This window comes from Schistosoma mansoni, chromosome W (genome assembly GCF_000237925.1).
Source record: "Schistosoma mansoni strain Puerto Rico chromosome W, complete genome".
Taxonomy (NCBI): Eukaryota; Metazoa; Platyhelminthes; class Trematoda; order Strigeidida; family Schistosomatidae; genus Schistosoma; species Schistosoma mansoni.
The window spans coordinates 11,068,740-11,082,937 of NC_031502.1; the positions used below are offsets into that span (position 1 = coordinate 11,068,740).

Here is a 14,198-nt window from a genome sequence, read left to right on the forward strand (position 1 = left end):
GGTTTTGACAATTAGATAGTGTTACTAGACCTCACATTTACAACTCAACTAAAAGTAAAGTATACAAGTCTGTACTAGATATATTACTTAATAGTAATCAATTATCTCTGTAAACGTATTGCTGAATAACCAGAATCAGAATACCACAAGAAGTAGGTAGATATATTCGAGTGAAACACAAAAGCTGTAACAAACTTAACAGTAAAGCAGGTTTCATAAAACAATATTTCAAAATAAAAAGGTTTGGTAGGCTAATAATTATCACAATATACCAGTTTTTATACTCTTCAGATTTTGCTGAAAATAATGAAACTCTAGTGCCGAGTGCATAGTTCAACTACAAGTTATGGCTTTTGTGTGAATGATAATGATGGTAAGTGATGGCCAGAAACGAAGTTTGTAAGGAGGAATGGGTGAACATCAAATCTAGTAATCAAAATTAACCTAATCCTCACGACTGATACATCTTTCCAAAATACCAAACAACTTAAAAGTGAATGATCGTGCAGCTGGTGAAAATGTGTTGACCGGAAACTAGAAGGAATATAATATTATATATATAGTCTCATCCAAACATGGTTACCGGTACATGAATAAATATATAATTTTATTTCGCTTTGTCTATTCACTCAATACTGAATAGTGAAAAGGAAGTGAAATGGAAGGTAGAAAATATAAAAATTGACCTCATATGAGATGGATTATAAGGTTACTTCATTAAACTCAGTCCGACATCTTTTATAAGTTGAACTTATTCTTCAATCTCTCAACGCATCACACACATAAACACTAATAACAGCGGTCAACCAACACTCAAGATAAAGTGATATAAAATAGCACTACTAGAAAATACACTACCCAAGGTACTTTCAATGGCAACAAATTAGAATCTATCATTCCACAATTCATATGACTTCATAGTTTTATACTAGCATTTTTAGCGTATGTTTGTTTACAATGAACTGAATATAAAAAACAAATCTATGCACTTAGCCTGCATTTTATTCTTTACACGAATAACAACTTAGCGATAAAACTTGGGTCAAGATAATTTATGAACCATGTCTTCTGAAATAGCATACCCTAAATTTTGAATGCTAACTTCACTTTGAATCAATCTTACTATCCCTGTAAACTGGCATGTTCTGTAATCGTTTGCAAAATATGAAAGACAAGGATGATTTTTAGTAGATACTGGATAGTAAATCAATTCTTGGACTGAGTTGGCAGATTGCCAATGCCTCAACAGTGCATACGTTTTTGATTCGACCTCCCTTTGATCCAATCCTATGACTGCGTAGATTATTTTAAAGAAAGAGTCCTTCGGAGCGATGTGTCCAGAGTCGATTAAATGCTCCTGTGTTGAACTGGTAATTGTTAAGGATTCTCCTTTTAAAAATTAGTTTCACATACATAGTTCACACATACATATATGGTTACCGAGTTCTATTTTCAGATCATTTTTAACGGGAACAAATAAACAACACTGTAAACAGTTTGACTTTTACATGAATTTAAATTGAGCTAAAACTGAACATTTATATTTCCTTTATTTCAGGTGCACATCAATGCTTATGATGAACAGTGCAACTATAAATATGAATCAAACGTTCACAAATAATTGGGTTGATGAAATCAATCCTAAAGCCAACTTATCGAATTTACCAATTTATTCAAAATCTGATCAATTACCAACATCTAAAGCACATATTTTTCCGACATCTTTACAATTAAATCAACCGAAATATCAAACATCACAATCTCTATTATTATTTGATTTCTCTTCAGATCTAGGCAAAACTGAGCATTCATCGCATCGTATACCAAGTTGGCGTAATTTCCTAATTTGTATTTACACTCTATTAACAATATGTGGTGCAACATTCAATTTAATTTTAATATTTGCCTTGTTAAAATTTAGAAAACAAACATTATCGCACAATATTACAAATTTGTTTGTATTATGCTTAGCTGTATCCGATATATTTTTGTGTTCGGTGAGTATGCCGATACAATTATATTATGAAATGACAGAGAATCACAAACCAAGTACAGATTTATGCCGAGTATTATTTAGTAGTTTCGGTATACCAATGTACATATCATGTTTAACTATTTTATTAATTGCATTTGATAGATATCGTCTTATTGTTTATCCATTAAAAACACAATTAACGCCGAAAGCAGCATTTGGTCTAATTATTATTGTCATATTATTTAGTGCATTGAATTCAATACCAGTTGCATTACAGGTAAATAGTGAAGGTGTAAATGATTATCATTATTGTGTAGAATCATGGCCAAGTCCACAATTACGATTTGCTTATTCTGTATCCATTTTTGTTATATTAGTGCTATTACCGTTAAGTGCATCAGGTGGATTTTATTTAGCTATCTATCGACGATTAAAACAACGACCTTGTCAATTAAATGCTAGTAAAGAAGCAGAAAAACGTAAAAGGCGTACAACTAGTTTATTAAGTAATAACAGTTGTTGTGTTTTGCAGTCTGTTGGACGACCATGGTGTTCATATTCATTATTATTAGAAGTACAAGCTTTATTAAATGTTGAAAATGATTTACCATCAGCAAGTACATATGATTTAATAAAATTTAATCAATTATTCAATTCAAGTCAACAAACAAATCATAAAGATGATGAAACATGGAAATACTCTATTGGTTTGAAAACATGTGAAGATCTTCTATGGTATACAATGAACCAATCATTACCTATTATGAATGAAAATTTTACAATGAATTCATCGATTGACTTAATGAAACCAAACATGAATATTATACCGGGGAGACACATAAAAATTATTGATCTCTTATTAAAATTATTTGCAATGGGTTCCGCCTGTGTCAATCCATTGTTGTATGGATGGTTAAATGAACCGATACGTGTAGTAATGCGTAGACAATACAGTAGATTTGAAGGATGCTTTAAATGCTTTAAAATTAGCCGACGTCGTGGAAACAATAACAAACATATGAAAAACTATGTAGAGGAACAAAACTTACAAAAAAGACCATTAATTAATATATCTTGCTTTGATAAACATAAATCAACATTATTATCATCATCATCATCCAAATTTTTGACACCTTCACACTTCATTAAATCCAATTCAGATTATGATACGAAACCAAAATTGATAATTGACAGACCAAAAATTGGCAGTAAGCAACTAAATGATGCTCGGTCAATGTGTTATACTGAAGGAGATACTAATCTTAATAACAAAGACAGTTTAAATCAAATAATCTTAATAAAAAATATTAAACTTGATTCTGATACTGGCATTTTAACTAACAATAGTAATAATACTGTCGACATCAATTGAGGCTCATCTGATTTACTGCCATTCAAAAAAGCCTTAAATTTAGAAGGAAATAAAGATGCTAAACACCATGAGTTAATAAATTATAACTAAATGTATTCAATTGTTAGAGTAAACCACTAAATTATTTACATTTAATTCCTTAATTTTTTTTCACAAATAAAACAGAACATTCCACACTCCATATACAAAGGAACAAAGAATCTGTTAACTTTTATGTATCCAAGGATGAAGAATGAATAGATGGTAAGTGAATATAAACACGTTCTTTTCTCTTATTTAAGAAAGATCGCAGATAAGAATAACTCCATTTATGAGATGTTTCAATCAGTGCAACTCAACGAAGACTAAGAAAACAACTAGTAAACATAACGAGAACGATCATTGTCAAATTCATGTACTTCTGTAACAACATCAAATTATCTTGTTCGCGTGCAGAAAATCGATTACCGAAGAGATAAAAAAGAAACAATATGATTTGTAGCAAACTCAAGAGAAAGATACTTCAAACATTTCATACAAAACTAAGAGTAATATAATTTGTGGACTTGTTGATTACTCCATAAATGTATGCCTATTGTAATGGCTGAGATATATATAACGTATGCTTAGCCCCACCTACCTTGAAACCAAAGTAGACTGGGAAACAGACTATGACCAGGCCAAATAATATCGCCAGTGTGCAAAGTAGTTGATAGTTTGCTTGATTTCCGTATGAAAATTCACACATCCTGGATATAGTTTTGAAGTCCATCGTAACTCGTAGTCTACGATCGCAAAATGACATATCTAAAATGTAATCTCAGTGAAACAGATAATATATCTTATTTCTAAGTAACAAATATAAATTATCTATAAACTAATAAGAAAAGCTTAGACTCATTGAAACGTCTAGTGAAAAAAAGAACACAATCCTGAGATTATATACTAAACTTGATCAATGTTTCAATCAGAATACATGACATAAGCATTAAAACGTAATAAGAGTAATAGAATCTTAGATAATGCTGAGTACATCTTCTTTAAAAGTATTTATTTTTATAACATCACAATTATCTACGCATAAAATCAAGCAATAATACGCAAATAATAAACCTGACAACACAGCATATATGTTGTTTACACGCATTTGAAAGCCGTTTTGTCCCAGTGGTCTAGAGGTCAAGCGATCACACAAGAATGAAGGTCCTGGGTTCAAGTCCCACGTGCAGAATCGCGGGCGCGCACTGTTGAGCAGTCCCATTACCAGGACGAAACGGCCGTCCAGTGCTTCTAGATTTTTAATGATGGCCTAAAATTGATCGGTTCATGATCTTTTTTTGTTGTTGAAGAAATGATGATCAGTTCGACTTTGTTTATTTCAATGGATAATAACGAAAATATTAGTTATATGCAATGATGAGAAGAAAGAAATCCTTCCTGTAATTTAATGTTTGCTAGTTTTCTAATGAAAAGGTATCACAATTAAATGATTGATAATTATTAGGGTGAAGAATTTACTAATGGTTCAACTTCTTTTCTGCCCTAAAAATATTTATGGATGAAAATTAATAGCTACAAACAGATATGCTAAGTTTCATAAGTAAACAAAGAAATAAATTGATTTAGATATATATATATATATATATATATATATATGAACGAGAAATTGATATATAAAGCCAGTAGTGAGAACAACACTATCTATTTATGATTTAACTGTAGCATTTCCTGTAAGGTTTATTAAATGCTGATACTTATTTGAGGATGAAAGCTCAACGAACCAATCTAATGAATCCATCCTCTTGTTGTCTAGAGTAAGAAGTATTACACTCATATATAAAAAAATATGGGTTAAGGAGAATAGAATATGTTAAACGTTTATTATACCAGCTTATTTTTACATATAACATTTAAGGAAATAAGATTACTGAATCATTTTGTCGCTAGATTTTAACCAGGAAAGTTCGCCATCCATACACAACTCAATAGACTACATCAACCAGTAGTGTCAGGCCTCAACTCAGTCACTCAGTGTACAACGCTATGGAAAATCCCGTAATACACCACTGACAGATAATGTACAAAAATTTAAAATTTGTTTTAAGGTCAAACTTACGCTATAGATGATGAGAAAACTTGATATTCTTTCTATAACCTTACTCTCTCTGTAGTATTTTCAATTATCACTATTCATTTATTTATTTGACAGTTCTTCATTCTTAAATAAAATAGTTCTATAAACAACTGCATAGTCAGATTATTAAGAGTGAATCGGGTCAATACGTAAATCATAATTTTTAAACCAACTTCATATTTTCAAATATATATATATATATATATATATTGGTAAGTTGATATTAACACACTATAAAACTGCTAAGAAACATTCCCTTCATAAATTTGAGAACAAAAGTAGAGTAACAATTAGGGCAGAAAAATAATAGGAATTTTATTGTAATGTATGAACTCTCATCAACTTCTTAAAGCCTTCTTGGGATTGGTAAAATCCACCCGATGGATTGAAATATGCCAGTAATACATAATTAAATCTGATGACCGAAAATGCTTATAACTAAAACAGACATTATTAATAATAATGATAATATTAGTAATGATAAAAAATTTATTTACCACAAACTTGGGTATGAGACCCACGCTGAATGATGGCGAATGATACTACTTAATTACCAAAAATGAAGTGGGTGTAGAGGTGTTTCGACCTGGGCTGGAAGTCGAACAACCTAACCATTAACCCACCGTTAAAAAAAAACTTTTAACGAGGTTGTTTATGTATAGGTTTATCAAGAAAAGTTCGAAGAGAATGTGAAATGAAACCAAGAAAACTTTCTTGTGCCGGAAAACTGAGTACATAGATTATGTGAAGATTATAATAAAGGTTAAAAAATTAACTCAATTTTGAAGAGGCTGCTGATAATAATTCACTCAACGGGAACAAGAGTACTTAGAATTTGGTGACGTAAGGAATAAGCAGGCAAATGAATTAACAAAAGCTGCTCGGTCATCTTCGTGAAAACAGTAGTCAGTCAATCAGTTAGCAACAACATAGGACCAGGCACATATATGCATCGACCCAAGTTGCCACACCTCATCAGCACAACAAGATGAACACCAAATCCATAGAAGTAGTTATTTCAATGGTAGTAATGGATGAAAGAAAGATTGTAGATAAAAATATAACACAGGCAAAAAATTCTACACCGAAAATTCACTGGTGAGCTGTGAATTTTCGGTGTAAAAATTTAAACAAAATGCATTTAGATAGCGTTTTTCGACTTGTGGACTTTTTAAAATGATGCTAAACGTTGACAATACGTTTAGTATCAGTTGAATGTTGAGCAAGGACACTTTTGAGATCCTTAGTTATTTCGAATCGTTTTTTTTTTAGAACTTGTTCAGAGATTCGTACGTTCACTCTCCTTTCTGTTCTTTCAATGCATTCATTCTGATAGACGGTTATGTATTGGTGATATAATATTTTGAGAGGTAGTCCCAGGAGTTCTTGTGAGACGACATGACCAGTCGAGTTCAACCATGTCGTGTGCAAGGCAGTCACCCACAGAAGACAATTGGAGATGATTGCGTAATGTCGTGAAATGAATGAGGTTGGACATGAAAACCTTTCGATGCCACTGAGTGTTCTAAAGGTTAGGTGTTCGCGTGAGAGGCGGGAAGTTTGGGTTCAAGTCCTGAATGCGGGGTCGTAGTTGCGCATTGATGAGAACTACACTGAAACGAAACGGTCGTCCAGTGCTTCTAGGTCTATAATTACGATCTTATACCGATCAGTTCATTACTTCGATGAAACTCAACAATCTCTACAACTCTATACTTACAACGGCTTTTGATTGTTTAATGGAGTAGTTAGTAAATCCATAATGAAATCTCTAGTTGATGTCCAAGTGGTTTTTAGCGACTTAGTTATTTCGTTGAACTCATTATCTCTAAACCCGGTGTGCAATAACTCTATCACCGCTAAACGCCTACTATTCCACTGTACTACACATGTTACAAGCATTTCCTCTAAGTAATTTTTAGTTATTTGAATGGAAATACAAATACATTTAAATTAATCATTAAAATAGTCGATAAATGGGTTATCCTTGTTGGATTGTTGAAGATCCTATTGGATTCTCGTATTAAAATACTTTGAACTAGATGGACTCAAATTGATAGCAACACTTAAGTTATCTCTAAGATTCCTATTACTATGGGAATCGGTTTTATGATTATTCTACACGTTTTAAATTACCATTTGATTGGTTACATTGCTTAATTAATACCATTTCAACAAATAAAATTAGTAACCCCATCAAATCAAGCACATTTCATGCAGTGCATAAAATTTTGAAGGCAAAAAGTAAGACAACTTACTTATATGTTGTTAGATGACGAGCATAACCAGCTAATTGTTCATCTATACCAGAACCGAGGAACAAAAACTAAAAAACAAACAAAGAAAAACACTATAGAGTTTTTTCGATGAATTATTACAGTAATCATCATAAGGACTTAATATAAATCAAAGTGTAAAGAAAATTAATAAACAGCGAGATTCCCGCAAAATCACGTTCACACAGTGGATTCGTGAGCCTCGGAAAGTGAATTTTTAATTCAGATAAGCCTATGGGCTTTACCGACTAAGGCTTCATTAACCTCAAGTGGATGGAACACAGCAACAAACCTGCAACGCATAAATTGACGTGATGAAACTAATTAAATTAATATGTTAGTGGTTCTTGAAAAGTCTATCTTAATGCTTAAATTGAAGTCTCAAATTTCATAGGTCAAGTTAAATAGAAACTATGACGAATTTCAATTGTTCTCTCAAAATACATTTAAAAATAATACCTGTAAAATAATTGAATAGTTTATGGGAGAAAAACATCTATTATTTAATACAATAATTTTTTAATACCTTAATATTTATTTTTTGACGTCTCAGAGACAAGAACAACAACACTAAGATGAACTCAGAATGATCACATTCAAAACAACGCATGCTTCAAATGGCTAAGTGGACATATGCGACAGAACTAAACACATAGCGTGGGCACTAAATCCTATTCAAGCTAGCCAATACAAAGCTAATTAATTATAACTTCGTTCACCATGTTATCCAAAAGATCACAAATTAGTTTAAGACTGAAATAATTTAGATCAAATCAATTTTTGGTGAAAAACAAAGTGATGTAACCAACCGCAAAAAAATCTATAATTTTTACTAGAAAAGTAAACTTGAAATTCAGACTTTACAAAAACGGGAAACTATTGAGATACAAATGAAACTGAGTCGAAAAAGTTATTGTTACAATACTACGATATAACTTAGGGATATATATTTTCAAGGGAATTAATTATTAAACTTTAGTTTCATATTATTTATGTTATGAATAGGCTGTTTTATGATATAGATGTCTATACACAGAAGTGTAATATACGGACGATGTAGATAAGATCTACATTCAAGAGAAAAGTAATTCTGAAAATACAAGGACACATTAAGATGTTAGAATTTATTGTAGTTACGATAGAAACGAATCCAAGTCATTTGCAAGTTACACTAATTAATTGGCGTTTCTTAATTATGAATCAGTCGGAAATTTCTGGCACAGGATAAAATGTTACTGAGCAAAAACGAAAACTTTTATACAACAGATTCTTTGAACTGGCAAGATGAATGACGAAGATATAAAATAATATTGTGGTATGGTTAACAGATAAATTTGGTTTTACTACAGTAAGATGATCACTGTAAACAATCTTCGACTAAAAATTTCTACTTACTTTCTCGTTCTCCGATAATCTGACAGTGATAACAGTTCATTGATAACAATACTTATAAATTTAACCGAAGAACTCCCTCGCAAACCTACCTGCTTTGTATCGAGTGAAGCATCACTATCGCATTGAGAAAAAAGTTTACAAGATAAATGAATGATATTGTTACCAAAAAAAATGTTTAAGCCCATTTTTTATAATGAGTAGGATATTGGGTATGCAATTGAAGTAATTTCTTTTTTTGTGACAAGTGAATATATTGTAACGACGTGGACACTATTTTGAACACTTTGAACATAGTACAATATAATTGTAGGAAAATAGGTGAGAACCTTTATCTCAGTTTACACACTGTTTGCTCATATATGATATGGCAGGTTCATGGAATTACTTACACGGGACCATAAAAGGAGCCGAATGCATGGCTTTCAATTCTCTCACCAACTACACAACCGTTATTATCGACTTCAAATTAAAGACAGTAAATATTTCACAATACTACTTTGTCGTAGCTATAGGTCAACTTGGAATGAATATACCGTAGTTATCATTAACAGGAAAGATTTAGAAGACAACTAACGAAAAGATGTAGAAATATTCATTAAAATCATTATCACAACGTCAGGTAGTGGAGAAAATGAGAAATTAAAAAATCTGTATAAAGCTTAGCATCTTTTTGACTAAATATTTTAGATAAGCTAAAATTTGCTACCAACGTTCTAGGGCTCCAACTAACCCATCTTTATGAGACATGTATATATGACAGAATTGTTTACGAGAATAAAAGTGGTATATGTAAATGAGATAAAAATACTATCGAGCGAGTGATAACTGTTTTGATTTTCAATTAACCATTAAAATATTAATCTACGGTAAGACCATGAATTTTTGTGAGTCAACAGGAAATAGGAACTTTCTTAAAATAATAATAAGAAGAAGAAGAATAGCAAAAGCAATAAAACAGTAGTTTCGCGATATAAAGTTATAAACATCAATATAGTCAGTCAAATTATTTTAATAAAAAGAAACTATAGTACTGACACATTATTAACGTTTTTTATCTTCAAAAAATATAAACACACCTTTGCTGACGAAATGCATTTCTCTTCGAATTCACTTGAACTGTGTAAAACACCTTCTCCACGGGCTGCAAACCAAAGAGCTAAACCTAGACTGTCATCTAAAACAGTTGTATGCTCTGGAAGCAGTAGTGGCCATACGTGTTTAACTCTGAATTAAATGGAAGAAAGAATAAATTGAAGGAAATCAAATTACCCGTTAAAATAATTCTAAAAAATTAGTAGAACAGTTGTTCAGTAAGTATTGTTTGTGAAATTCAAGCACCAGACCTTAAACATTTGAACGATGCTTCACTTACTCTATTTTATGAAAATAAACTGAGAAATCTAGCACTTCTTCATATTCGACATCATAATAATAATAACAATAATACTGTCAGATAGATCAAGATATTAGAATATATATGTGTTAAAGGAAAATATCGCACTTGAACACAGTAGCACAAGGAAAAGAAATACAGCAACTAAAAATTCAGATGTTAACACAAATAAAAATATAACCACTTTTATAGTCAAAAATTATTATACGTTCCAGGCCTTTTTTCTTCACATTAAAGTAGATGCTGGAAATAAAATTGAGTATTTTTCACCATAAAAGGTACATACATCACGAAGGAATTGAAAAAAGAATTGGAGGAAACTAAATATGATAACAATGTTTCAAGGAAATAGAAGTGTATACAGTTGAGAAATAAATATGAAAGTTTATTCGAGTTTGTAACAGAAGCATATTAACATAACATCGATTAATCAATCTATGGGGTTATTTATAAAGGGCTATTTGTTAAAAAACTGCTATTCCGTTACTAACCTGTCTCTGAATGTAAAGTGAAAGATATCATAAGACGAACAACAGGAGCAATAAAAAATTGGTACAAAACTGAACATAAGGTGTAACACTGGTTTAATGTAAGGAAATATCATACTATGGTGACTAGGAAACAAAACTTATAGAGTTAAAAGGAATGTAACTATTCACCTTCGAAACTATGAACCTCAACAGCTCTCCTGACTAAAAGATAAAGTGAGTTTGAATCAAACACCTAGTGAGTGAGTAAGATTCCAATAGCACCGAATCGCTTTTCTCACCTCCTAGACCAAAGTTTATGATTTGATAATCCACATAATAATAGAACAGGTTTGTTGAGTATTCTGAAAGTTATGAAGAGGATCCTGAATAGTATCTCTCAAATCACACGTAGGATTTCTATTCTCTGTCAGTTGGAAAAACTCAACAGTCACAGTAAAATGAAGCAAACTTAGAAAATTAAGATTCTGGTAAGCAGACTAGAAGATTCACCTAAATTAAATACAGATGTTAACAGAATTCAATCTGCCCAGCTTTACAACCCGAAATGGAAATCAAGTTGATGACACTATGAAACTCATTCATATTTTCCTATGCAGTTTCAACATTATATTTTATAATGAAATTGTTTTTCACTTAGGACATCTAGATACATTTCTGTAAATTAAAAATAATACGTAAAAATGTGGTCATGTTTCTGCATATAAAGTACATAAACGTTCAATTTACTCAAACTCATTATAATAGTTAATTAAGCAAAACACACTACTTAATCTCATCAACTAGTTTCACTACTAAGACATAATTATATCTCAAAGAGTTGGAAAGCGTGAGTCAATTGAAGCTAGGCCACCATGGAAAACCTGGAAGCACTGGACGGCCGTTTCATCCTATTGTGGAACTCCCCAGCAGTGCGCATCCACGACCTCGCCTTGCGAGATTCCAACCCAGGACCTACCAGTCTCGCGCCAGAGCACTTAACCGATAGACCACTGAGCCGGCATCCAATGATGTTAATGTCTAACTTCAACTGATCCAGGTTTTCCCTGGTGGTCTAGCTTCAATTGACCCACGCTTTCAACTATGAAAATACTAAATCTCTACAAAAACCCCTTCTGATAATAATAATTATATCTATCAATTTTAAAGCAAAGATGTTATTGCAGAATGGAGTAAAACCGCATTCAATACTTAATAGCCCATGTATTTGAATAATTCAAAATAGAAACTAAACATTTCGATTGAAACCCAAAAAACAAGGTTTCCTCAAATTGCTAATTTATCAATTAATGAATAAATTTCACTGAAACTGTCAAATATCTAAATTATCTTCCAAAAAGAAAAAGCAACCTTAGAAATGCAAAAATATAAACATCTCAACAATAAATTAATTGAATGCAATTACTGATGGTAAACGAAAATTCAATGAGAATAAATATAAACAAATAATAATGTAAAAAAGAAATACAATAAATTATAATTAACTAAGAATAATAGAGAATATCAAATTAATAATGAATAATTCACCAAGATTAATAATAGAACAAACATACATACAAATAATGGCAAACTTTTCTAGATTGTTCGGATTCACTTGCATAGTGAATGAATGAAGGCATGATCGATTCATCTATTCTGGTTTGTTTGTTTGTTTTTTTTAATGTAAAATGATAAATTTACTAATTAAGTTTGGCGAGAAAAAGAGAAGTAAACAAGTCGCCATTCTAATAAAGTTGAATATTAGTTTCAACCATAGAGTTGAACACACAAAAAATATCAAAAATGATGGTTGCAGTCAATTTGTTTATTTTCTATTTTTCCTTTATTGTTTTCATTTGAACAATTGACATTTGAATGACAGATTTTCTATGCGGAAATAAAGCTGATACGATTTAAAGTAAATACTATTGAAGAAATGCATGAGGAGAGTTTGTCCCGTCCCCTTCGTGTGTTCGATTGCATAGAATTCAATGAATCAATATTATTTATTATGATGAACTAAAATTATTTTCTAATAATTTTTATAGTTCTGAATAATTATATCAATCGCTCTTATTTCTTTTTTGAAACAGATAAGATTGACAACTAGCGGATATATGGATGAAATATGAAACAGGGAAGTTAACTGAGAATCATATATATTTTTCGTTGTATAAATATAAGTTTCTTACAGGATACTAGTGTTGTTAGTGATAGCCATATATTTAGCTCAAACGTTTTCTCAGATAGACTGAAGTTGACTTATATCATGCATTCATATAAACTGAGGAATCATTGAACTTTTCTGAAATGTCCACCCGCGACATAGTCAGGAATCGATAATAGGACCTTAATGACTTCAAAAGATGGAAATTTCGCTAAATAGAAATATGAACTACTGGATTTTAACTAAGTTACTTAGTGCTTAAACGCTTACGTTTGTCCTGAAAATTATAGAACCGATCTATCGCGAAGTAATGGATGTCTAGTTGAAAGCAGTTGTCCCTTAACAAACTTTACAGTTGACCCATCTCTTGTCTTTGTTATTCGCGAATAGATGGTGCAGCTCTATGCAAAACTATTTTCATCATCTGCTTACCGAAATATCCGGGAGATATTCATAAGACTACCTCTTTTGGATGGTAAAGAAACAAACCACCTACTTTAATAACAAATATATTAAGAATAAAAACAAGAAAGCTTTATGTACCGGCAATAAAAAAAGATTTAATTGTCGCAACATAGACCATTTCTAACTCAAAATAAAATAAACATGGAACAGTTTGTTTATCATCTCAAAAGTATAAATTATTATTAAATTAGATCAGTGCGTTGTTAAAAGGCTTTTTGGCAAACGATTTATGATTCTCAGTTAAAATCAAATCCAGTATATTTTGTCATTGTAGTAAAAATGTTGTTGTTACAGCTATTTAATCGAAACACTACACAGTAGTCTTAAGGTTTCAATCAACTGATATTCTAGTGAAACTAATGTCAAGTAACATGATTACGCATTATCTTTCATAACTGACTTAATCTTTCAGTATCATACACTACCTATGTAACTTTAAGAATTTTATAAAATCTACCCAGTCAAATTTAAGCCATTAATGGTTAGTAGTAAATAATTGAATGTTTTTTTAAAAATTACTTTGATATTATCTACAAAAACTGTTGGATTAACACGTCATTGTGAAACGACAAGTG

At 31.2% G+C, this 14,198-nt stretch overlaps 2 protein-coding genes across 2 annotated transcripts in view; one reads left to right on the top strand and one right to left on the bottom strand.

The window, feature by feature from the left end:
• Positions 1–1,598: 1,598 nt before the first annotated feature.
• Positions 1,599–3,347, top strand: Smp_133550 (putative neuropeptide F-like receptor; the record flags this gene model as incomplete). Its single annotated transcript, XM_018788521.1, has 2 exons — positions 1,599–2,463; positions 2,701–3,347. The coding sequence occupies 2 exons, from the start codon at positions 1,599–1,601 to the stop codon at positions 3,345–3,347; spliced, it is 1,512 nt and encodes a 503-aa protein (XP_018654055.1).
• A 4,367-nt stretch (positions 3,348–7,714) lies between these two features.
• The window catches only part of Smp_133540 (putative asparagine synthetase), a gene marked incomplete at both ends in the record, with an annotated part of 29,947 nt that continues 23,463 nt past the window's right edge, over positions 7,715–14,198 (bottom strand). The window contains 2 exons of the mRNA XM_018788522.1: positions 7,715–7,786; positions 10,208–10,355. Of these exons, the coding sequence (XP_018654056.1) occupies positions 7,715–7,786; positions 10,208–10,355 (220 nt within the window). The remainder of the gene's footprint in view (positions 7,787–10,207; positions 10,356–14,198) is intronic.